General features: G+C 34.4%; 1 protein-coding gene across 1 annotated transcript in view; it reads left to right on the forward strand.

The window, feature by feature from the left end:
- The window catches only part of Eif3e (eukaryotic translation initiation factor 3 subunit E), a 48,753-nt gene extending 29,929 nt beyond the window's left edge, over positions 1-18,824 (forward strand). Inside the window, exons 10-13 of the mRNA XM_027949273.2 lie at positions 1,295-1,404; positions 17,197-17,299; positions 17,600-17,734; positions 18,646-18,824. Of these exons, the coding sequence (XP_027805074.1) occupies positions 1,295-1,404; positions 17,197-17,299; positions 17,600-17,734; positions 18,646-18,684 (387 nt within the window). The 3' untranslated portion in view covers positions 18,685-18,824. The remainder of the gene's footprint in view (positions 1-1,294; positions 1,405-17,196; positions 17,300-17,599; positions 17,735-18,645) is intronic.
- The last annotated feature ends 1,172 nt before the right edge of the window (positions 18,825-19,996 follow it).

Here is a 19,996-nt window from a genome sequence, read left to right on the forward strand (position 1 = left end):
AGAGTGAAGACATTTTTAATGTTGGCTTATATGTATATCTTTTGTTAAGTTAGTTTGTTAAAACACTGGAGGTATTTTTGGGCTGGGATGATAGCTCAGGTGGAGTACTCATCTAGCACATGGGAGGCACTGGATTCAAATAAATAAATAAAGGTATTGTGTTCATCTACAACTTTAAAAAAATGGAGGTATTTTAAATGCACACATGAATACTTAAGTAGGTAGTTATTTTATATGTATAGGCTGGGTCACTGTGAATTACATGTCACAACTGTGATTCACTGTTTTGTTTTATAGGTGGCTGTCTTCAGAATGTTTCACTATTACATTTAATATTTGCTATATGACCTGGCAACACATTGTAGTTATGAAATAACTATGATGTTTCTATTGTTTAATAGAAACTTGAATTAGTTAAAGAGTTTTAAATTACTAAAATAAGAATATATATATATATATATATATATATTTACTAAAATAAGAATATATATATATATATATATATATATATATATGGAAGTACACATTCAGAGTTGTGGGTTTTTTTTTTTTTTTTTGGTTGGTGCCAGGGATTTAACTCAAGGGTGATTTTTTAGTTAAGTTGCTTAGGGCCCTGCTGAGTTGCTGAGGCTGACTTTGAACTTAGGATCCTCTTGCCTCAGCTTCCCAAGTTGCTGATATTACAGATGTGTGCCACTGCACTTGGCCAGACATAATTTTCAAACATTAGACAAAATAGAAAATTAGAATCCAGTTTGATAATTTGTATATTTATTGTCATCTGTGACATTTTTGGAGTATATTCACTATGCTAAATATGGAGGCCTTCCTGTAAATCCATGTTACCTGATTGCTGTTCTTGGAGTTAAAATATTCTTCCTATGGAATAGGAGCCATCCCTTGCTACCTTTCCTTTAGTTTTTCAAGCCTACTTTTTTTCTGTCACAGAAGTATTCATGTCTGTTATTTAAGTAGCCTAAAAAGATATCTGCAGAGGTCTTTTGTATATAGGACAACACAAATCTATTCTTTCTCAAAAGATTGCTCTGTTATTTAAAGTCATCAGTGGAATGAGTTTTGAGGTCTTTTTCCTCAACCATTGTTTTACTGCTTGTTTAAGTTGTTAGATGCTAGAACATATGTAATGTCTTGAGGGTGCTATGGTGTAGAACTCTGTTTAGGTGGTATAGTTGTAGTGATTAGAACAGTAAGTAAAGCAGACAGAGCATTTGAGTCAGGTTTTGAAAATTGCTTGTATGAATCATTAATTTTTTTTTTCATTTTACACGCATAGGTGCTTGTGAATGACTTCTTCCTGGTGGCTTGTCTTGAGGATTTCATTGAAAATGCCCGTCTGTTTATATTTGAGACTTTTTGTCGAATCCACCAGTGTATCAGCATTAAGTAAGAACCCTGATTTGATATGTATTTTTTACTTTCAAATTCCTGGAATTTTCCGTTTATTATAAAATAGTTGTACTTACTAGAATCCCAGTTAATTGGCTCTTTATTTTATTTCACTTATAGAATAAAAAGGAAACAATTTATTAGAGATTTATAAAAAAAATTAACTTTTTTGATGCTGTAGACTCAGAAATATTTTTAGTTTTCATGTGTGTGACACAGCATAATTTTTCAAAATAAGAAGTTTAAGGTAGTATAAGATTCTTAGTTACTTGGTAAGGAATAAATACTGTTGTACCATTACATAGGAAGAAAACCAAAGTTACCAGTTTTAAAAGGATTTTCAACAGTAGTTGAAATGAGTAGTTAGCCCTCAGTAAATTTTAAGTTTTGTTGAAAGACCATTACATTTGGTAATCATTTGTTAATTAAGTTTGTTTTATTTAATTACCTATTTGAATTCTCATATAGTAAATTCCTGTGACATCCTAAAATGTTGAAACATGGAAAAATTATGGTGAATTTTAGTTGAAATTTTCTTTTATGTGAGAAAATTATTGGGAAAAAAATTGTGAAATGTACATAACCTATTCGAAACTAATTTCACATTTTAGAGTTTGAAAAATAATTACTGCCTTTGGCCACAGATGAAATCAAATAAAAAACATAAAAACTTAGTACTTTAATGTTTGTCTCTGAGGAATTGTGTGTAGACCAAATTCTTTTTCTTTAATGTTATTTTAGTGGGCTGTTATTTAAGTGATTATCAGGAAATGTTTATCCAGAGTTAGAAGTATAGAGATCATGGGACTTTTCTTGTTGATCTTGAAATTTAGTTTTATTTGTACTTTACTAAAGCATGAAGACATAATTTTAAAAATCTGTCTTAAAGAATACATTTATAGTCTGAGATAAAGAGGTAATAACTGAATTCATGCATTGTTTGTTCTTAAGATTTATAATTAGAGCTTGTGAGAGAAGAATGTTAGCATTTTGGTGTTCGTTGTGGAATTTTCTCCATTTATCATTAAAATGTGGTCACTTGGGTGTTTGGGGATTTTTGTTGTCTAGAACTTCTTTACCCTGATTATGAACCCTTTGAAAGGTTCTCTCTCCCTTTTGTGTCTTTATCACTGACTGTGCTAATTTTGTAGCACCTAGCATGCTTTGTACAGTATAATATATATATATATATATATATATATATATATATATATATATATAGTATAAATATTTGTTAAGTGAATAAATTTCTTTTCTTCTTTGTAGTAGTAAACTAACATTTTTGAACATTACAGTGTTTGGGTTTTTGAGGGGCGTTGAGGGGTACCAGGGATTGAACTCAGGCATTTGACCACTGAGCCACATCCCCACCCCAATTTTGTATTTTATTTAGAGATAGGGTCTCACTGAGTTACTTAGTGCTTCCCCTTTGCTGATACTGTCTTTGAACCGACCATTCTCCTATCTCAGCCTCCAAAGCTGCTGGGATTACAGGCTTGTGTCACCACGCCCAGCCCATTACAATGTTTTTTAACTTTGTTTTTAATCAAAGGTTTTTTTCAAATTCTTACTGTTTGCTTTTATTATCTTTTAGACCTTGGATTCACTATTTTATTTCTTAAGATTCAGTTTCCTATGTTTAGCAGTGAAATAAATTTAAGTATTTTTTCCTGTCTACTCAGGAGAAATGTATAGCTCACTCAAAGAAGATAATAAAGTAGGAATGTTTCTGTAAACTGGTTTGTAGTATTATTATTGCCAAATAATTTTCAGATTTATCATAGTGTAGATTTTTATTTTTTCTTTGATTCCTTTAATTTTCTGCTAGGCAAAGTCTCTAAAACATTTTCGGGCTAAATTCCTGGTGGTTTTCCAAAGTTCAATAATCTTTTTCTTCTGTAGTGATAGTACTTGCTTTCACTTAGGGTTGTTCAAACTTTAAAGCTCCCTGTGGAATGTTTCACTAACATGGACAAGTAAGAATACATAGATTTTTTAAAAAAGAAAAGTAAAGAATACACAGATTAATATATTTTCTCCAAATATTAAGGTAGAATTTTTGAGCAGAAAGAAATGTTGGGAACTTTTTAACCCACCACTACAGTTATCTAGATTAGACTCTTCAATAGATGTTTTTGCAGTGATGGGAATGTTATATCTGTATTATTCAGCATGGTTCACTTGAAAGGTAGTTTACATTTCAAGTTGTAGAACCATGGATTTCAAACCTTGAGTGGTCATGATGCCTATGCATCATGTAAACTAAAGTACTTTTTTTCAAATGCAGTATTATATATATTTGTGTATGTGTACAAATAGATCAAAGCAGGGCCTACTTATCCCATAGCTCTTTTTCTACTGACAACTAAGAATTCATTTTGGAGCCTTGAGACTACTGAAACAAAGGTTTACAAAACACAGAGTGTAAGTCCATTAGCTGGGCAACTTAAGGCTCAGGCCATTAATCTTACTTGGGTCTTATTTAGTGTCAGAACCTAGGATAATAGGTTTCTGTACCTTACTATAAATTCCTTTTCATTGTAAACAGTTTGTATTTTCAGAAGTAATAGGTTTAGACCATTTAGCCATTTAGAGTGTCAGTTGAGCCAGAGGGTAAAGATGAAATCCCAAAGTTTGTGTTTAACTCAGAGTCTCTGTAGCTTTGTTTTACACAGCTCTTTGTAGCCACTTTGAATCAAATTTACTAAAAGTAAGCTGTTCTGTGATATAGCCAGAATACCTGGTTATTCCAAAGTACAGCCAGAATTGAAAGTCACTACATTTGGTCACCATTTTTTTTTTTTTTGCCATGAAATTACAGCCTAGTATAGTAATGGAATGGGAGTTCAGTGATCTAATATCTTATATAATAAATAAGGTAGCTTTTTTCATGTTTTTAAAGCTGCTCCACTGAATTAGAAATACAGCAGCTGAAAATAATATTAAGTATTCATGTTGGGCTTTCACAAATGCAGCAAACCTCTTGATTCAGATTCCAATGACTTGGAATTCATGAAAATGGTCAATAGAACTAATATTTACTTTTAAACATAGCAAAAAAGCAACCATTCTTCAATTCAAAATGTTTCATTTATTCTTGTACTGGGGGTTGAACCAAGGAGTGCTTAACCACTGAGCCATATCCCCAGTCCTTTTTATTTTTTATTTTGAGATAGGGCCTTGCTAAGTTGCTGAGGTGGCCTTGTACTGGATATCGTTCTGCCTCAGCCTCCTAAGTAGCTGGGATTACAAGCATATGTCACTACACCCAGCTCTATTCCAGAGGTTTTTAAACTCAGCTTTACATTGAATTAATCTGGAGAAATTAAACAACCTAAAAAGAATTTATTTTCTGGCCTTGCCCAAACTTTCTGAATCAAAATTGCTGAAAAAATATGAAGGAGAAAAATACTAACCAAATTATATTGTTATATCATGTACAAATATGTAACAGCACCACCATTATGCATAATTATAATGTACTAATAAAAATATAGGGAGTAAACACTTGAAAATGAGTGAAAGCTTCTCCAGTGATTCTTTTATAGTCATACTTAGGGAATCATTGCTTTATCTAAATCAGTGATTCTGATTACATATCAGAATCAAGTGATAATCTTTGAAAAGAAATAAAAATAATGGGTGAACACCTAAAAGACAAAAACACTCTCGGAAATAGGGGTAAAATCTATACTGTATTTTTGTAAAAGGCTTTTAAGTAATTCTGATGCAAACTTGTGTGTTTTCTTAAATCTTAATATCATTTTTTGGTTTTAAGAATTATAGGAGGGCCCCACTCCCATGCATGTCCTTTGTTCATTTTCTTCCATTATTAACATCTAACAAAACCATAGTAAAAAATATTGTAACCTGGATATTTTACATGGGTACATTCAAGGTACCATTACCACAAGGACCTCTCAATTTGAATTGTTCTTACTTTCCTCCCACTACTTTCTTATTCCCTACAACCATGCTTCTTCCCATTCTATAATTTTATTTTGAGAATGTGCAAAACCTTTTCTAAAAGGTAGTATTCAAATTTTTGAAAGAACAAATAAACAATGTAGTAATTAATTAATAACAGTATAACCAATATGTATAGTTCAAAGAAGAACAGGTTACAGAGAGTGTCTTCTCAGGCCAGTCACTGGGGAGAAAGCTGGGAGTATCCCCTAAAAAAACTTAAAATACAGAGGAATAAGCAGATATTAAATAAATGCACAAATGAATATAAAACTGCAAATTAAGAAAGGTGTTTTGAAGAACATTATATACTAATTATGACACATTATTCCATTCACTAGTTCATGTTGGCTTGCCTCTACCTCTAAATTACTGTATATTTATTTGATATTTTATCTTTTGAGGGGGAAAAGCATATGTTTCTGGCCTTTTGCCTGTCCCTCAAAGGACACATTTTAAATGCTGAATAGAATAGTGAAATTCGTGGTTTATTAAACAACTCTACAGTTATGATATGGAACATTCTTACTTGTTGACTATAAACACATGTGATAGTCATATTTTTATAAAAATGCATGTTAAGGATGTTTTTATCAGTTTATATACAATCCTATAGATTTGTAGGATAAGTTACAAATCTGTTTATTATAAAATATGCAACATCTGTCAAAAGAGATTACCATGGTGGGTTTAATTTAGTATAACTGGATAGTTTATCAGATGTGTTGTGTGTCTGAAATTTAAAAGCTGTTTTAAAATAATTCTTGGACCAGTTTTCAACTGTAGATAAAAAAACAAAGTATGGAAGTAATATTTTGAATGTGTATGATAAACACAATGGTGCATACATTAATATGATTTCCCTAAAGAGGGCTTTTCACTAAAGAAAGTATTTGCCAACTACTCTTAAGGATTTTAAATTATGATGTCATTACTTATTTTATGAAGTAACATTTTAGATCTTTTTTAAAAATATGTTTTTAGTTGTAGATGAACCCAATACCTGTATTTAATTTTTTTATTTTTCTGTGATTTCGAGCATCAAACCCAGTGCCTCACAGGTGCCAAGCAAACACTCTACCACTGAGCCACAACCCCAGCCCTACGTGTTAGATCTTAATAGTTTTTCTAAAATTCTTGTACCACATAAAAATTCGTATCAATAAGCATAAGAATTATACTTACTGATAGGAGAGAGAAGTAGAACATGGCTAGACTGAGATAGTTTCAAAGACCATTATCATTGTATTTCTTTTTTAACTGTAATAAAGGTAGTGCACTCTTTTTTAACTACTGAAGGTATTGAAAATTCAGTGAGAATTTTCAGTTATTACATGCAGCATTTAACATTTCTCAGTTTTCTTCTATTTCTTTTCAGTTTCACAGTTAAACACAGTTTCTACTTAACACTTATTTTTTATTTTCATACCATACACTTACTAAAGACCTGAAATACTTTTCTTTGGATATATTAGCCATATCATTCAGTAAAAACTAGGCCAGAGGTTCACATATCTTAATGCCTGAAACAGCAGTATTTATGTTTATCAAATAACATTTTTATAGTGAGATTATATAAAGAAGCAGTTAATAAGACATAGGAAATGCTGGACTCCAAATTCTTATTTACCCAAATCTTTTAAGATAAGAAGTGTTGGGGGGGGGGTCCCCAGTTGATGGCTATGGGAGAGTTCAGAGAAGGGAGACCCATCTAAAAAGATTAGGCACTGAAGACTTGATAGTCCCTACATCAAGATTTACATATATATGTTCTTAAGTGGGACCACTGGTATTAATTACTGCCCAAAACAAAAATGTGTCTTATTTTGTGCTGGAATCATGAACATATTTAATTAAAGAAATTGAACTGAGGATAGACTATTTTTGTTTTGTCTTTTGAATTAGTACTTAACTCTGTCTTATTTAACATTCAATATGGTATTTGTCAGGACAAGTAATCAAAGATGTATGAATAAGTTTTATAGAAAATATTTACATGTCTCCTTTAAGTTACCTATAGACAAGGTTGAGATTTTTGGTGTAATCTAAATGTAGAATTTATTTTTTTAATGTTTAAAATCTGGATTGTATTAGATATTTTTCTCATTCTACATTTGGTGCATTTTATCTTTTACTTAGTTTATTGATAAATTGAACAATTCCTAATAACATCAGGACAACTTAAATCAACTTTTTTTTTTTTACTTTAAATTTAAGTTTTCCTGATGTTATTAATTCCTCCCACTTCTGGTACTAGGGATTGAACCCAGGATTGCTTTACCACTAAACTACATCCCAGCCCTTTTTTATTTATTTATTTTTGATATAGGGTCTTTTAAAGTTGGTGAAGTCCTCCTGCCTAAGCCTCCCAAGTAGCTAGGATTACAGGCATGTGCCACCATGTAATTATCCAGCTAGGATAATACATTTTTTTAAATTTTCAAACCTTTACTCTTTTTGTATGACATTATTAGAATGGAAAAGAATTGTAGACTTTGAGAATTTCTGTTAATCATTAATTCCATTTATTGTATTTTCATGTTACTTAAAAGAAACTAGACTATTGCCATATTTAATTCACTGTAGGAAAGATTGATGGCTTAGATAACCTGAGACACCATCAGTAATTTACTAACAATTCTTAGACCTTATTTCAGGTTTTTCTTTGACTTGATTCACTAAAGTAAAGGACACCAACACAGTACGAACAGTAAATCCCCAAAGTGCAGTTAGAGCTCACATCATGCAAATCATTTGGTCTTGCAAAATTGTCTTGCAATGTTGAATTTTTTCCAGCCGTGTTGGAATACAAGATTTAGAATATGGATTTAAAGAAAGAGGTGGGATAGAGAATTATAGTGTAGTTACATAAATGGATTTTTAAAAAATCTTAAAATCGAAAATTAGATATAATTTCCTCAAGAAAACTGTTGGCAAAGCCCTGAACTAGAACTGGCAAACACTGTGCCTTTCATATAGTCCTTCAAGTTTTTCTTCATTAGTCTTAGTTTATATATTTTCAGAATTAGTTGATTATACCCTGCCCTACCCTCCTGTTTAAAACTCTAATGGCCGAGATCAGGTGATATTTTAGTGTTAGTATCTAACACAGTTCATATTTTATTGAATAAATGACAGGGAAGATTCAATCTATTATTAATTGTCTCCTGTGTGAATGGCATTGTGCTAATTGCTGGATACATAGTAGTAATGAAGGAGAATATAATGCATGCTCTTTGGTTACATATATATGGTCTACAATAAAAAGTAGATATACAACAAAATAACCTACAGCTATTATTGATACTGTTGAAAAGGAAGGGGGTTGGTTATAAAAGCACCAAATAAATGCATCATAGTTTGAAGAGGTGTCTTGGAAGGCTTATGAGGATGCTGTTTTAGCTGAGACCCATGTTAACAGCTCTAAGTAAAGAAAAGGGTGAGTGGGCCTATTTAAGCAGATTTCACAGCATGTGCAAAGGCCCTGAAGTAGTTAAGAGTTTGGCGTGTTTAATGAACAGAGAGGTTTAGTATGGCTTGTGGAGATGAGAGTCTTTAAAAATGAGAATAGATGTGTAAGGAACTTTAGATGAGAAGTTATGATTAGTGACAGAAGGATTTCTTAATTGGGCATAGGCAACAAGGAGAGGAGTCTTAACTTAGGTTTCAAGACTGGATATTTTGTTATTACTTTAATAGCTTGTAAGTGGTTCTATATTGTAACTACAAAATTTTTATACCGATTGTACATAGCTATTTGCTATGTAAAAATTGTTTTTGCTTTTTAAAAGAATATAGATCTTAAAGATTTCAATTTTAATAGTTATTTTACCTTTGCTAACTGAAGAAAATGTGAGTATAAAATTTTGGAAAACTTGTTATTTATTTCTAAATTAGCAGCTTCAGATTTGCTTACTTTAGTGCACATGAGAATGGAATTTATATTTCTCTACAACAAGTCAAATACCCATGAAAAATAAAAGGAAGCCACAGAAAACACAATTATAAGAATTCTTCATTAAAAAAATACCTTTTTGTTTAAATAAAATGGCACTCTTTTCTATTTTGGGATTTTTTTTTTTTTTTTATTGGTTGTTCAAAACATTACAAAGCTCATGACATATCATCTTTCATACATTTGACTCAAGTGGGTTATGAACTCCCAATTTTACCCCAAATACAAATTGCAGAATCACATCGGTTACACATTCACATTTTTCCATAATGGCATATTAGTGACTGTTGTATTCTGGTACCTTTCCTATCCCCTACTATCCCCCCTCCCCTCCCCTCCCATCTTCCCTCTCTACCTCATCTGCTGTTGTTCAATTCTCTCCCTTGTTTCTCCCGCCCCCTTTCCCCTCACAACCTCTTATATGTAATTTTGTGTAACATTGAGGGTCTCCTACCATTTCCATATGATTTCCCTTCTCTCCCCCTTTCTCTTCCCCCACTCGTCTCTGTTTAATGTTAATCTTTTCCTCATGCTCTTCCTCCCTGTTCTGTTCTTAATTGCTCTCTTTATATCAAGGAACACATTTGGCATTTGTTTTTTAAGGATTGGTAGCTTCGCTTAGCATAATCTGCTCTAGTGCCATCCATTTCCCTGCAAATTCCATGATTTTGTCATTTTTTAGTGCTTCGTAATACTCCATTGTGTATAAATGCCACATTTTTTTTATCCATTCATCTATTGAAGGGCATCTAGGTTGGTTCCACAGTCTAGCTATTGTGAATTGTGCTGCTATGATCATTGATGTGGCAGTATCCCTATAGTACGCTCTTTTAAGATCCTCAGGGAATAGTCCGAGAAGGGCGATAGCTGGGTCAAATGGTGGATCCATTCCCAGCTTTCCCAGGAATCTCCATACTGCTTTCCAAATTGGCCTCACCAATTTGCAGTCCCACCAGCAATGTACAAGTGTACCCTTTTACCCACATCCTCACCAGCACTTATTGTTATTTGACTTCATAATGGCTGCCAATCTTACTGGAGTAAGATGGTATCTTAGGGTGATCTTGATTTGCATTTCTCTGACTGCTAGAGATGGTGAGCATTTTTTCATGTACTTGTTGATTGATTGTATGTCCTCCTCTGAGAAGTTTCTGTTCAGGTCCTTGGCCCATTTGTTGATTGAGTTATTTGTTATCTTATTGTTTGATTTTTTGAGTTCTTTGTATATTCTGGATATTAGGGCTCTATCTGAAGTGTGAGGGGTAAAAATTTGTTCCCAGGATGTAGGCTCTCTATTTACCTCTCTTACTGTTTCTCTTGCTGAGAAAAAACTTTTTAGTTTAAGTAAGTCCCATTTGTTTATTCTTGATATTAACTCTTGGGCTATGGGCGTCCTGTTAAGGAATTTGGAGCCCGACCCCACAGTATGTAGATCGTAGCCAACTTTTTCTTCTATCAGACGCAGTGTCTCTGATTTGATATCAAGCTCCTTGATCCATTTTGAGTTAACTTTTGTGCATGGCGAGAGAAAGGGATTCAGTTTTATTTTGTTGCATATGGATTTCCAGTTTTCCCAGCACCATTTGTTGAAGATGCTATCCTTCTTCCATTGCATGCTTTTAGCCCCTTTATCAAATATAAGGTAGTTGTGATTTTGTGGATTGGTCTCTGTGTCCTCTATTCTGTACCATTGGTCCACCTGCCTGTTTTGGTACCAGAACCATGCTGTTTTTGTTACTATTGCTCTGTAGTACAGTTTGAAATCTGGTATCGCTATACCTCTAGATTCACACTTCCTGCTTAGAATTGCTTTTGCTATTCTGGGTCTTTTGTTTTTCCATATGAATTTCATGATTGCTTTATCTATTTCTACAAGAAATGCCGTTGGGATTTTGATTGGCATTGCATTAAACCTGTAGAGAACTTTGGGTAATATCGCCATTTTGATGATGTTACTTCTGCCTATCCATCAACAGGGTACATTTTTCCATCTTCTAAGATTTTCTTCTATCTCTCTCTTTAGGGTTCTGTAGTTTTCATTGTATAAATCTTTCACCTCTTTTGTTAGGTTGATTCCCAACTATCTTATTTTCTTTGAGGATATTGTGAATGGAGTGGTTTTCCTCATTTCCATTTCAGAAGTTTTGTTGCTGATATACAGGAATGCCTTTGATTTATGCCTGTTGATTTTATATCCTGCCATTTTGCTGAATTCATTTATTAACTCTAGCAGTTTCTTTGTAGACCCTTTTGGGTCTGTTAAATATATTATCATGTCATCCGCAAAAAGTGATAATTTAAGTTCTTCTTTTCTTATTTTTATGCCTTTAATTTCTTTTGTCTGTCTAATTGCTCTGGCTAGTATTTCAAGAACTAAATTGAATAGAAGTGGTGAGAGAGGGCATCCCTGTCTTGTTCCAGATTTTAGAGGGAATGCCTTCAGTTTTTCTCCATTTAGGATGATGCTAGCCTGAGGTTTAGCATATATAGCTTTTACAATGTTGAGGTAAGTTCCTGTTATCCCTAGTTTTTCTAGTGTTTTGAACATAAAGGGATGTTGTACTTTGTCGAATGCTTTTTCTGCATCTATCGAGATGATCATATGGTTCTTATCTTTAAGTCTATTGATGTGGTGAATAGCATTTATTGATTTCCGTATATTGAACCAGCCTTGCATCCCAGGGATGAATCCTACTTGATCATGGTGCACAATTTTTTTGATATGCTTTTGTATTCGATTCGCCAGGATTTTATTGAGAATTTTTGCATCCAAGTTCATTAGAGATATTGGTCTGTGGTTTTCTTTCTTTGAAGTGTCTTTGTCTGGTTTCGGGATCAGGGTGATGTTGGCCTCATAGAATGAATTTGGAAGAGCTCCTTCTTTTTCTATTTCTTGAAATAGCTTGAAAAGTATTGGTATTAATTCTTCTTTGAAGGTTTTGTAAAACTCCATCCGGTCCAGGGCTTTTCTTGGTTGGTAGTCTTTTGATGGCTTTTTCTATTTCTTCCTTTGTTATTGGTCTGTTTAAATTGTGTGTATCTTCCTGACTCAATCTGGGCAGATCGTATGACTTAAGAAATTTATCGATATCTTCACTATCTTCTATTTTATTGGAATATAGGGTTTCAAAATACTTTCTAATTATCTTCTGTATTTCTGTAGTGTCTGTTGTGATATTGCCTTTTTCATCCCGTATGTTAGTAATTTGAGTTCTCTCTCTTCTTCTCTTCGTTAGCATGGCTAAGGGTCTGTCGATCCTATTTATTTTTTCAAAGAACCAACTTTTAGTTTTATCAATTTTTTCAATGGTTTTTTTTTTGTTTCAATTTCTTTGATTTCTGCTCTGATTTTAATTATTTCTTATCTTCTACTACATTTGCTGTTGTTTTGCTCTTCCTTTTCTAGGGTTTTGAGGTGTAGTGTGGGTTCATTTATTTGTTGGTTTTTTCTTTTTTTGAGGAAAGAACTCCAGGAAATGATTTTCCCTCTTAAAATTGCTTTCATTGTGTCCCATAGATTCCGGTATGTTGTGTCTGTATTGTCATTTATCTCTAAGAATTTTTTTATCTCCTCCTTTATGTCTTCTGTAACCCATTGATCATTCAGTAACATTGTTCATTTTCCATGTGATGTAGGATTTTTCCTTCCTTCTTTTATCATTGATTTCCAGTTTCATTCCGTTATGATCAGATATGGTGCATGGTATTATCTCCACACCTTTATATTTACTAAGAGTTGCCCTATGGCATAATATATGGTCTATCTTTGAGTAGGATCCATGTGCTGCTGAGAAGAACATGTATCCACTTGATGATCATTGATATATTCTATATATGTCGGTTAAGTCTAGGTTATTGATTGTGCTATTGAGTTCTGTAGTTTCTTTATTCAGCTTTTGTCTAGAGGATCTGTTTAATGGCGAGAGCGGTGTGTTGAAGTCACCCATAATTATTGTGTTGTGGTCTATTTGACTCTTGAACTTGAGGAGAGTTTGTTTTATGAACGTTGCAGCACCATTGTTTGGTGCATACAGATTGATAATTGTTATGTCTTGTTGGTGGATGATTCCCTTTAACAGTATATAGTGTTCTTCTTTATCCCTTTTGATTAACTTAGGTTTGAAGTTGATTTTATTCGATATGAGTATGGCCACTCCTGCTTGCTTCCGAGGGCCATGTGAGTGGTATGATTTTTCCCAACCTTTCACCTTCAGCCTGTGTATGTCTTTTCCTATCATATGAGTCTCCTGAAGGCAGCATATTGTTGGATTTGTTTTTTTGATCCAGGTCACTAGCCAATGTCTCTTGATTGATGAATTTAGGCCATTAACATTTAAGGTTACAATTGTAATATGGTTTGTACTTCCAGTCATGTTTATTTTTTTACTTATTTTAGTTTGGCTAGTTTTTACTCTTTGGTTATTTTCCTCCCCCTTTACTGAGATACCTTCCGCTGTTAGTTTTGGGCGCTATTTTTCAATTCTTCTTCTTGTATTATTTTGCTCAAAATGCTTTGCAGTGCTGGTTTTCTGGCTGCGAATTCTTTTAGCTTTTGTTTATCGTGAAATATTTTAATTTCATTGTCAAATCTGAAGCTTAATTTTGCTGGATAGAGTATTCTTGGTTGGAATCCATTATTTTTCAGCGTTTGAAATACATTGTTCCAGGATCTTCTCGCTTTCAAAGTCTGTGATGAAAAATCAGTCGTTAACCTAATTGGTTTACCCCTGAATGTAATCTGCCTCCTTTCTCTCGTAGCTTTTAATATTCTCTCCTTGTTCTGTATGTTGGCTATCTTCATAATTATGTCTTGGTGTTGGTCTATTACGGTTTTGAATGTTTGGGGTCCTGTAGGCTTCCAGGATTTGGCAATCCAATCCATCTTTCATCTCTGGGAAGTTTTCTAGAATTATTTCATTTAATAGGTTGTCCATTCCTTTGGTTTGAACCTCTATGCCTTCTTCTATCCCGATGACTCTCAAATTTGGCTTTTCTATGACATCCCATATCTCTTGAATAGATTGCTCGTGGGATTTAAGCATCTTTTCTGTGTTGAGTATATTCTTTTCAAGTTGATAAACTTTGTCTTCATTATCTGATGTTCTGACTTCTACTTGATCTAGTCTATTTGTAATATTCTCGTTTGAGTTTTTAATTTGGTTTATAGTTTCCTGCATTTCTAGGATTACCGTTTGGTTTTTTTTTTTTTAAATCTCTATCTCCTGGTAAAGCTCGTTCTTTGCCATTTGAATTTGTTTGTTTAATTCGTTTTCAAAATATACTTTCATTGCTTGGACTTGCTGTCTCATGTCTTCTCTAATATTCCTTTCCATCTGAGTTAGGTATGCCTTGAGTTCTTTCCCTATCCATGTTTCTGATGCTTCTAGGTCCTCCTGTAGATTTAAGTTGTCCTGCATTGTTTGTAATCCTTTTTTCCCTTGTTTTTTCATGTTGTTCACGTTACTTACCAGCTCTGTTTGATTGCTGTGTTTCTGCTGTCTCCTATAAATTTGTTTTGGTTTTGTATATCTCTCTTGTCTCTCCTTTGTGGTGGTAGACTATGCCTGCTAAAGTGGATTCTGCTGGGCAGGAGTTCCGAAGGCCCCAGACGTTATCTCTCTGCTATGGCGGCCCCAGGCTCCTTGCCGGGGTGTCCGAAGGGAGGGGTGAGACTGGTCTGTCTCTGGTTGGTTTCAGCTCCCGGTTAGCTACTTCATGAAGGCCTGTCTATAGACCTCTTCCTAGAGTCTCTGCGCTGTACCTGCTGGGCCGCACCTCGGGGTCTAGCTGCGCGGTCGCCGGCGGGCGGGCAGTCTCCAGCCACCCAGTCACTCGGGCAGCGGGCGGGTGGTCGCCGGGGGGCGGGCGGTCTCCAGCCGCCCAGTTGCGTGGCAGCGGGCAGGCGGTCGGTCGCTGGCGGGCGAGCGATCTCTAGCCACCCAGTCGCGAGGGCCTGGCCTCTCGTCCCCTGGCTTCTCCTGCCAGCCCTGGCTTCTCCTGCTAGCCCGGCCTTTCCCTGTGTGATGCCTCTCAGCAGTTCAAACTGTCCTCTGGGCCTGCAGTTTGCTGGGTGTGGAGGGTGGCTATTGGGATCCCCGACACCCTATTGTTTTGATTTTTTCCGCTTGCCCCTCCCCCAGCGCTGGCTAGACAGGTTTCATTTTCGCCGCTGATGGGAGGGGGAGTTGAAGGTCAGGTGTCTCTACCTATCCCTGTGTCTTTATGCAGGCTCGTTCTGATAATCCCTCCCCCGGGAATCCTGGGAGAGATTTTATTCGAATTCTCCGCTGTATGGGAGATGGGCTGTGTAACACACACCTGTTTTATTGTTGCAATCTTTCGGAGAGTGGTGGTGGTAACGTCAGCTCTCCAAGATGGTGGCCGCTGGCTTCCTTGGTGGACTTTCCCTTGTGGGAGATAGAACTGGACCGCTTCCTTCCCCATCTCAAATCCCGAACTCAGCCCGAAGCTCAGTGAGGGCACAGCCGGTAGGATTCCACAGAATCCGTAGCAGTGTTTCTCTCTGCTTGCTGGTCGCTTCTCGGGGGCGCCCCGCCATCTGTAGCCATGGGGCGAGCCGCGCGATGGGCTGCAGATCAGTCGGCCTGGAACTCCAGTCGCACAGTTGGCTCGTGTTAGAGATTCAATAACCGGTCCTCGGTGCTGGAAATCCTTCCTCTAGGTTTCGGTGCACCTCTATTTTGCTGTAAATTCCTAACCAGATAGCCCTTTGTGGCTCTAACTCGTTATTCATCCGCGCAGTGACGCGGTACACGGGGTGTGATGCACTCTATTCTCGGCCATCTTCGCTGTCTATTTTGGGATTTTAGAAATCACCTCTTCATAAATTTGTACCTTTGTATTGATAGCCCAACTTAATTTTCACATTTTAACTCCCTGTTAATAAACATGAAATAAGGATACCACAGAGAAATTATTTTTATAAAGGTACTTTTATTAAGTAAATTTAGGTTAGATTTTGGTTGGGAGCTCTAGAATTACATAATTATAAGAGTTAATTATGCTAATGTCTTAAATATTTGCATTTTAAAGGTGAGAATGCTATCAGTTCAGGAATTGTAGTCTTTTTGCAAGGAATTATTTTGTTAATGTTTTAATCAAACCAGTGATTACACCAAGGGGCTGGCTATTGTGTAATATTATCATATATCATATATGTGTGCATATATATTATATTCTTTAATACCATGCATGCATACATAGGTACTCTCCCATCAACTGACTGATGATTTAGCTGCTATAAAAGCTAGTACTTTGTTTTAGCCCTGATAAATCTAGCACTGCAGTGGTCATCTAAAATCTGATTATAAGTTGAAAAAATATAAAGTACAGATTGATTGATGTCAGAAAACATTTTTAGATGAAGGACTTAAAGAGTTTGTCTTTCTGATTATCTCAGTTTGATAGCCATTTAGGTTATGTGGTGTACATCTCTGTGGAGAAACCCGAGTTTGTAACACAATCATACACAGTATCCTTTTGCTTTTGTTGTTTTTCATTAGATTATACTTATTTACTGATGCTCCTTATAGGTTTACTTTGTATAATCATTATATATCATAAAACCTGTTTTTCCCTCACATTGTTATGTATAAGGTGGTACACCAGAAACCAGAAGGATTTCTATAAATGCAGAGTATAGTACCTTCCACTCAAGGATCTTATAGTCTGGCTGGTGAAATGAAAACATTACCAGACAGTAGACAAAAATATGAACAATGCAGACATGGTATGTAAAAGAATGTAACCCAGAAGTCTCTGCACAGAGTGGATCAAACACTATGTATGTAAAACAAGTTTTTGGCCTGGTTAATTAACATTGCTGTTTTTACTTTTTTTGTTATTAGTATGTTGGCAGATAAACTGAACATGACTCCAGAAGAAGCTGAAAGATGGATTGTGAATTTGATTAGAAATGCAAGACTGGATGCCAAGATTGATTCTAAATTAGTGAGTATTGTGTTAGTTATGGTACATACTAAATCATAATCACTGATTTTTTTACTACTTCTGAGAATTTTCTATTAGTGCATTTAATCTATTAAGAATTTTTGTTTCATTTTTTTAATGCATAATAGTTCTTTGAGGTTAACATCAACCTCTTTTTTTTCTTGCACAGAAATATTGTTATTTCTGTACAGTATATAAAAATATGTGCAACAATATGTAGTATTGTCGTGTCATGCTCATGACTTACTGGGAAACTTGTCATTAGCATTACAGGAACAATTTTCCTCTGCTTCATTTTAGGGCCATGTGGTTATGGGTAACAATGCAGTCTCACCCTATCAGCAAGTGATTGAAAAGACCAAAAGCCTTTCTTTTAGAAGCCAGATGTTGGCCATGAATATTGAAAAGAAACTTAATCAGAATAGTAGGTCAGAGGTAAGAACCACTTATTTTTTTCTTTCTCTCTGGGATTTAGCAAGAACATAATTGCTGCATGAATTTGGAAAACATTTCAGTATCAGATTTTTATCTTTCCAACTTAATAAACATCTTGTTTTAAGAAATTACTAACTGAAAATAATTTTCTATGAAGTATTATATATGTTAAGATTAAGGAACTGAAACAATTTTGTCTTCCTGTGTGACTTCATTAACTCATTTCTCCAGGGTTTCAATATTTCATTTAGTTGGTAGTTGATAACATACCTACATATGTAGCCTTCTTGTGCTTGAAATGTGTGTTCTTTCTAAGTAAAAGAAATGTATCTATTAAAATGTTGGTCTTGTTTTACCTATTAATGCTGGTTTTATACAAAATTCATTATATCTTTTATCTGATGTTCATATTTAACTGTCAAAAAATAATGCCCTATTTTGGTAGAGATCCTATATATTAGATATTGAGGGAACTTGAAGGATCTTGTAATTTTGAGATTCCAAATCATCCTTAATTCTCTTTAGATGTTAAGATTATATGTGGCTGGGGATTAGGAAGTTGTTAGGTAGGAGGAAATTGTGGAACATTCAGGTACTCCATTTAATTGAGATTTTAAAGAAAGGTTTGTTTTCATAGAATAGTTCTTTAATTTTAAAAGAAAAGGATGAATTAGAATGGCATCTTTCAACCAAGTCTAGAATAACTGAATTATTAATAAATTTTATGATTTTTTTTCTGTTTACTCCAGGATCACTTTGTATCGATTATTGTTTCAGTGTTGATGATTCTGTTATTGTTATATTTTGCTATTTGCCAAGAGTTATATTAATGCTGTATCACTTTTTTATATGTTAACTTTTTCAGAAAGTATTTTCTATTTACCATGTCAATTTTTTTCTGCACATTTTAGGCACCTAACTGGGCAACCCAAGATTCTGGCTTCTACTGAAGAGCTGTAAAGAATACATGAAAATGGGAAATATGAAATAATAAAGCCAATATATAAAGGGTGACACATTTTAGAAGCAATTAACATATTCAGTGTACATTTTGAAGAATTTAAATAAAATTGGCTGAGGTTCATTTTCATTTGTTGTGATTTTTTTCCTTGTATGTGCAAGTATGTGTTTTTAACTTTTTATTTTGGAATACTTATATATTCGTAGAAAGTTGAAAAAATTGTACAGTGAGGTCTGTGTCAGCTAAACCCAGTTTCCCCTCTTTTATTATTATTTTTTTAATATTATAAAATATCAAAACCAGGTTAGGGGCTGGGGTTGTAGCTCAATGGTAGAGAGTTTGCTCTTACATGTGAGACACTGGGTTCGATCCTCAGCACCACAGGAAAATAAACAAACAAAATAAAGATACGGTGTTAATATACAAGTAAAAATATTTTTTAAAAAAACAACAACCAGGTTATTGACATTGGTACAATGTGTGTGAATGCCTCTAAAGTATTCTATCACATGTATAGATTTGTGTAACTGTCATTGCAGTCAAGGTGCAGTACTCTCATTAGATCGTTTTCATGTGATCTTTTTGTAACCATAACTAACCTAGCAGCTCTAATTCCCCAAGAAAAACTAATCTGTTCTTCATCGCTATAATTTTATCATAATGAGAATATGACAAGTAGAATTAAAGTTAGCCCCCTGTGTCTGCAGGTTCTGTATGCAGACTTGACTTTTCTGGTGATTATTTCTTTAATGCACCACTTATGTAGTAATTTTATTGTGTTATGCATTATAAATAGTCTAAAGATATGGCAAGAAGTGCCTAGTTAATATCCAGATACTATTCTTTTTTTTTATGTAAGAGGCTTAAGCATCCATGGATTTGTGTAACCCCCTGCAGATATAATTGAATGTAATATGGGACCTTTCAAGATTAGCTTTTTCTCCCTCCCTCCCTTCCTTCCTTCCATTTATTTATTCATGGTTGTGCTAGGAATTGAACAATTTCAGGGCCTCACACATGTGAGGCAGACCTTTACCCTGAGATTATTATATTTCATATATTTTCATTCAATTCCTTGAGATCCATTGAAATTGTCATATAGATCATTGATTTGTTGCTTTTTATTGGATTTTATGGTATTGATGTACCATGTTTTTTAACTATGTACCCATCGAAAGATATTTGGCTCTTTCCATGTGGGGGATTTTATAAATAAAGATGTTCCTTGGTTTCTTCAAATACTTCTGTAATCACTGTAGCTTCAGAGACCAAATAGGAGTATAAGTTGAATTTTATAATGA

This window comes from Marmota flaviventris, chromosome 15 (assembly GCF_047511675.1).
Source record: "Marmota flaviventris isolate mMarFla1 chromosome 15, mMarFla1.hap1, whole genome shotgun sequence".
NCBI lineage: Eukaryota > Metazoa > Chordata > Mammalia > Rodentia > Sciuridae > Marmota > Marmota flaviventris.